At 54.4% G+C, this 6,678-nt stretch overlaps 1 protein-coding gene across 1 annotated transcript; it reads right to left on the minus strand.

The window, feature by feature from the left end:
- Window positions 1–797: 797 nt before the first annotated feature.
- Window positions 798–2,360, minus strand: AGRP (agouti related neuropeptide). The gene is made up of 3 exons (XM_084906887.1): window positions 1,619–2,360; window positions 1,353–1,438; window positions 798–1,140 (listed from the first exon to the last, which is right to left on the minus strand). Exons 1-3 carry the CDS (start codon window positions 1,743–1,745, stop codon window positions 958–960), a joined length of 396 nt encoding a protein of 131 aa, XP_084763013.1. The 5' UTR covers window positions 1,746–2,360; the 3' UTR covers window positions 798–957.
- Between the last annotated feature and the right edge of the window lie 4,318 nt (window positions 2,361–6,678).

The raw sequence follows: 6,678 nt of genomic DNA on the forward strand, positions 1-6,678 counted from the left end.
CACGCAAAGAGGGTCACGTGGCCGCTGCGGGGCGGGCTCGGAGTGGTGCCCTTCTTCCGGATGGCTTCTAGTGGAGGCACTGCGCAGGTGCGGGCTGGGCCAGCTCTCTGGCGCCTGCGCACAGAGGGAAAGAGCGCCCCTGGCCCCCGGCTGGAGCTGCTAGGAGTGTCTACGGCCGGCCGCGCGGTGGTGCCCGTGCCGTGGAAATTGAATTGGATCCCCTAGCTTTCCCGGGTCTGGTGCCTCTGGCACTTAGGAAGGCGTGCGGAGCAAAGATGGGAGCTATTTATGCTTGGAAATATTCCAGACTGTTGAGTCAGCCTTCCCCCGAGGGGAACAGGTAGGGCAAGGGCGGCCTTCGCGGGGGGTCACCCATCGAGGTAGCTGTAAGAGGCCCTGGAACCTAATGCTTGCTTGTTCGCCAGCCAGAAGTTACAGCCCCTCTCCCGCGCTATGCCCCTGCCCCTCTTCCCCTCCTTTACTGTAGTGTTTCCCAAACTTTTGACATGTGTGTACCCCTTCTATAATTTTCGTTACGCTGAGTACCTCTCGCACTCATGAGAACATAGAATTAGGCGCAGCTTAGCACGGTGCAGTGCATATCCCCACCAAACTCCGGTGCAACGCGTACCCCCACCAAACTCTTCCCGTACCCCTGGGGGTACGCGTACCACACTTTGGGAATTTCTACAGTGTAGAAGATTCTCGAGGGCTGGAGAGAGGCTCTCCTCTGCTTCCCCCAACGGCGCCTGGTGCCCTAAGACTGTGCCTATAAGTAACTCAGATGATGGGGTAACACAGGCCCTGGGGGAGGTATGAGGTTTCTAGACTAGGCGCCTGCCAAGACCTACCCCCCTCCAAAGGCCACGTTTGAAATAATGTCACAGCCTTGCCATTGGTCCCAAACTTTATTCACGCCCCCTACCCCGTCACAGCCCCGACTCTGACGCTGACCCGTTAGGTGCGGCTGCAGAGGTTCATGGCGGTACCCAGCTTGCGGCAGTAGCAGAAGGCGTTGAAGAAGCGGCAGTAGCACGTGGCGCAGGGGTCACAGCAGGGCACTTGGTGTCCCAGACAGGACTCGTGCAGCCGCACGCAGCGACGCACGGAGCGCGGCTCCCGTTCTTCTGGATCTAGCGCCTGCAGGGTGGGATGCGGGAGCATGAGCCTCCGAAGGCAAGTCCAGGGACCTCACCTGCCCCATGCAAGTGGGATGGCAGCGGCGCATGGGGGTCTGCAGGGTTGCTCCAGGTAAGGGGGGCGGGGAGTCAGTGTAATGGAGAGCGGGAACGATGCCCGATGTGCCCGCCCAAGGCCTGTCGCCTCACCCCTTGCCCTGAACAGGTAGTTACCTCTGCCAAGTCCTTGGCCTCCTGCAGCAGAGCCTCTTCTGCCTGTTCTGCAGCTGTCCTCTTCAGCTCAGGCCTCAGGCCCAGGTCTGTGACAGATGATGTGAGAGCAGACCCCTCCCCCCACCCCCCAACCCCCTGCCATGCACACAAGGCCCACTTCCCAGGCCTGGGAGTGGGAAGAGAGAAGGAGGGCTCGTACCAGGCTGAATGGTTTGTGGCCAGAGGGTGTCCAAGCCCCACCCAGACCCACCCCTGCCCACACTGACCTGACAGCTCTGAGAACAGGGCCTCGTCAGGACTTCTGATGCCCTCCAGGGCTGCCAAGCTCATCTGGGCCCCCTCCATGGCAGGCAGTGCCAGCAGCAGGGCACAGCTCAGCATTGCAGTCAGCATGGCCTGGCTCAGCAGGGAGACCCAACACTTAGTCCCTCCTCACCCCTGGAGGCACCCTCTAAGTGTCCTACCCCCAAGAGAGGCCCCCAGAGAAGGGGAATCTCTGCCCAACCCAAGGACTTACTTCTGCTGGCTGGATCCTTGCCCCGAGCATTCCTGGCCGCCTGGAGCCCTCCGCTTATATAGCAGAGTCTGATGAAGGGCCCACACGTGACTATTCCCTGAAGCCAGGATGTGAGGGGCCTTCCCCAGAAGAGGGGACGGACGCACAGTTGCAGTCTCTCTCCCTGAAACCTGAGTTTGTGGGTGCTCTATACGAGGGTGACCATCTCCGATTGTATGTGTGAGGTCTCCAGGAGCCAGTTAAAGTTTGGGGACATGACAGGGGTGCCCAGGGCCCCCAGATTTTGACAGGACAGGGACCCGTTGGGGGCAGGCTGGAGCCATTAGCAGTAACAAGACAGGCAGCCCTGAGCGCTTAATTTAATTTGTGGGCCCGGAGATGCTCAATCAGACACTACAGGGCATGTTGTTTGCTTTGCTTCCAGGAACTTGGGTCAAAGGCATTGAAGGGGGTGATGGGCCAGTGGCCAGAGTGAGGCAGAGGAGGGTGCAGATCTACTAGAGTCCTGGGTATTTTTTTTTTTCGGGCGGGGGGGGGGGGGGTGGAGGGGGGAAGATGGAAGAGAGAAACCCAGCTAGCCAACCCCAGCCCCTCCTGCTTCCATCCCTGGCTCTTCCTCTCTCCTTCTCCCTCCAGGCCTTTTCAAGACCCCCACCCCTTCTCCTGTCCCCAAACTCCATTCTGCCTGGGGTTCCTGGAAGCCAAGGAAGCAGAACGGTCTGTTCCCTGGGTGGGCGAGCAGCTTCCACGTAAAAAGCTTTCAGGCCGCCTGCCTCATTAGTGCTAATGGCTGCTCCCTTCCTCCCTGCGTGGTTAGGGCTCTGCCCACGTCTGGTCTCAGCAGCACGAGGCTGTGGTGAGGACTGCCTGTTGTGGCGATGGTGGGACACACAGGACCCCTGGCACCCCTCACCTCTCTGGAGGGCGGCTTATCACACGCTTGCCCATCGGGGAGAGGGCTGCAATCTGAATCAGCTGCAAGGCCTCAGGGTACAAAATGGGCTGGCCCACGGCGGCGGGAGGAGGATGAAGGGGCTGTTTGAGGTCCAGGTTCACGCAGGCTGTTCTGGCCAGGCAAAGGCCTGAGGAAGGTCCCTCAGCAGCGGGTGGAAATCATAAGTTGGCATCTGGGGGCCCGTGGCTTGGTGTCAACCCCAACAATTGGTGTTGGGGTATGGGTTGCACGGGGAGGAGATGACCCCTGAGGGTGGCCCTGGGGCAGTTCCTTCCACTGATGTCTGGCCTAGGATCAGGTTGGCATTGGACTTGCTTGTGTTTGGCTCAGGGTAACAGCCCTATGAGCTCAGGGGGTCACACTGCTACTGGGGCTGGTGGAGGAGGATGGGGACTCAGGGAAAACCTCTCTGAGGAGGTGGTCCCTGAATAATCCAGCAAAGATATTATCTTTCTCCCCTGGCTGCTTTGGTGGCTCTGCCAGAAAGCCAACCTGGTGTCAAGGCCTCCTTGGACACTGAGATTTCTCTACAAGTGGCTGCTGGGCCTGGTGGCCCACCCTAGGGCTTTCTCTTCTCAGAGTGAAGGTATCTGGCAACCATGTATGACGACATTCTGGTGGGGGCCAAATGGGGCTAGAGAGGGCAATACATCATATATATATATATATATATATATATATATATATATATATATATATACCTGAGGCATCTTCCCCAAATCCTTGTGCATTGGCCCCATTCTCGGAGATTCTGGCTGAAGAGACAGTGGTGGGGAGCAGGGACTGCGTGTCTGTTCTAGAAAGGTGCCCTGGCTGAGTTGAGATGAGCCTGGTCAGCACACGTGCTAAGGGCAGTTCTTCATATTCTAGGGCGAGGCCTCGTCCCACTCAGGCACTCAGGGTCCTGACTCGCCTACGGAGCCATGACTGTCATCCGTGGGTGTGTGCACACAGGTCTCTCAGCCCCAAGGACAGTGATAGACAAGGACTGAGGCACTCACACAGGCAGCCCGGGTCCCTGATTAGGTCCAGTGGGACAGACAGTCAAGAAAACCATCAAGCTGAAACCGGTTTGGCTCAATGGATAGAATGTCGCCTTGGGGACTGAAGGGACCCCGGTTGATTCCAGTCAAGGGCATGTACCTTGGTTGTGGGCATATCCCCAGTGTGCAAGAGGCAGCTGATCGATGACTCTCTCTCATCGATGTTTCTAACTCTCTATCTCTCTCCTCCCTTCCTCTCTGTACAAAATCAATAAAATATATTTTTTAAAAAACACATCAAAACGTAGTGGGATGATCAGAGAGATATAAACATTGGATGTTTGATGACACTAAGGAATAATTGTGAAATTTTTTACTGGTGATAATAGTGTTATGGTTATGTTGTGTGTGTGTTTTTTTTAAAGGACTTATCTTTTAGAGAAACGTAATAAGTATCTACTGATAAAATGATAATATTTGCTTCAAAATAATCCAAGGTAAGGGGGATAGTGGAGGTGATATAGAAGAAACAGAATTGTTCATGAGTTTGTAATTGTTGAAACGGTGTTGGGCCGAAACCGGTTTGGCTCAGTGGATAGAGCTTCGGCCTGCGGACTGAAGGGTCCCGGGTTTGATTCCGGTCAAGGGCATGTACATAGGTTGCAGGCACATTCCCCATGGGGGGGTGTGCAGGAGGCAGCTGGTCGATGTTTCTCTCTCATCCATGTTTCTAGCTCTCTATCACTTTCTCTTCCTCTCTGTAAAAAATCAATAAAATATATTCTTTTTTTAAAAAAGAAAGAAACTGGGTGTTAGGTGCATGGGCTACGTTATCCTATTATGCTGCTTTTGTTTATGCCAGAAATTTGCCATGATGAAAATTTAAAAGAAAAGAAACATTTAAAAGTGCAGTGGGATAAGTGCTTTCATAAAAGAATGCCCCAGGGGCGGGATGGCACCCACTCTCACTCCGCGAGGGGGAAGGAAGTTAGCTGGGGAAAGCTTCCTCGTCCAGGAAACCTTGCCTCAGTCATGAAGCTTGAGTAGGCGTTGGGGAAATTCCAGGCTAGGGACATTGTAAGTTTCCCGGGCCCATAACTGGCACATGGTTTATCAAGCTGCCAAATATACACAGCTTAACACTGGCACAGGCTCTGTCCCAAGCCTCGTTCCCTCCTGCAGGGCCGCAGCCTGGTGAACAGTCAGTAGACTTTTTTCCCCTCGGGATCAGCCACCCCTAGAGTTGATTCAGTCAGTCCGTGAGCCAGTCAGCAAACATCTCAGCCACTTTCCGCTGTCCAGCTGCTGTGAGTGCGCACAGGCTCAGAACAGACCGGCACTCATGCCACCCACAAACCCAGGCGGAGTCCACGGAAGGAAATCAGCATTTGTTCATGCCCTTTCCCTCCCTCTGCCCTCCAGCATGTGCCACCTACCTCCCCCCACCAGTGAACCGGCCCAAAGCACGGCCTGTGGGTTTCTCGTTATAGCTCTCTCACTAGGTCTATCTGTATCTGTACATGTAAGTGAATTTTCTACTGGGTTATCAGATTTTATTAGTTTGTGCAAATAGCCAGCCTTTGGCTTAATTTTTCAGACGTTGTTACAATTAAGTTTCTATCTTTTTCTATTTGCTTTGGTCTTGTCAATCCTTACATTTACCTTTCCTCCTGACAGACATAGGAGTCTCTAAAAGACCCCTCCTCCTTGCCAGAACCAGTTTGTCTCAGTGGATAGAGCGTCAGCCTGCGGACTCAAGGGTCCCGGGTTCGATTCCCGTCAGGGGCATGTTCCTTGGTTGCGGGCACCCAGTGGGGGTGTGCAGGAGGCACCTGGTTAATGTTTCTCTCTCATTGATGTTTCTAGCTCTCTCTTCCTCTCCCTTCCTCTCTGTAAAAAAAAATCAATAAAGTACTTTTTTAAAAATAAAAGACCCCTCCTCTGGAGCCCATTTCCTTCGCTAATATGTAAGTGGTCTTCCTGATCAGAAATTGGCCCAATGTTCCCAGGACAATTTTTGTTGGCAAAGGGCCTTCAGAAATGGGTGGAATGTTCTGGGTGTGAGATCTTGGACGCCTGGGGGTTGCAAAACCTATTCGTGAGGCTGGGAACACCAGACATAGGGATCCAGGCTTCAGGGAGGAGGAAGGGGAGAGTGTGGATGCTCTGTGCCTCCTGCGAAATAGAGCGTGTTTCCTGATTGGTCCAGCGGGGGGCAGCAGAGCCCTAAACACACATTAGCTCTCCCAGTCCAGCTTCATTCTGAAACCCAGGTCCCCAACCCAGTGCACTGCCCCTGCCCTGCCCCTGCCCCTGTGGCTCATCTATCGATATAAGATTTCCAAAAGGCAGAGGTTGCCTGGAGAGGTTTGGTCCCCTCATCATCCGGGGAAAGGAGCAGGATGGATGGGGGTTATTTCAGACTGGTGCCTTGAACCCTCCGCTGAAGGGGGGTCCCACTGTGATCAGGAGCTCCATGTTTGTTGCAGGAATGCCAGCACTTGCCACTCTCCCTTTCATTTCAACTATTGATTGAGGGCGTGCTGAATGACCAGCACTGTGCCAAGGCATCTAAACTGAGACTAGGTCAAGTTCATGTTGACCTGGAGCTTCTGATTCTGGGGTCAACTAGGCTTTGTGGACTTGCTTGTTGCCAATGAAAGTGTAGGCTGGAGTACAGCCAGGGGCAGTGGGGTGGGGTGCAGGGCCAGCTGGTAGCGGAAGACCTCTTCAGACTGCAAGGAGGCTCAGGCCTAGAGACTCCCTAGCCTTGCTCTAACTCACTCTCCCTCTCTCCCTTCCATGCTGGAAATGGCCCTATATTGGGGGCCCCAAAACAGCTGAGCTCCATGGGGAGTGCTCCATCCCCAT

Source organism: Pipistrellus hanaki, assembly GCF_964339955.1.
Source record: "Pipistrellus hanaki genome assembly, chromosome: 15".
NCBI classification, from domain to species: domain Eukaryota; kingdom Metazoa; phylum Chordata; class Mammalia; order Chiroptera; family Vespertilionidae; genus Pipistrellus; species Pipistrellus hanaki.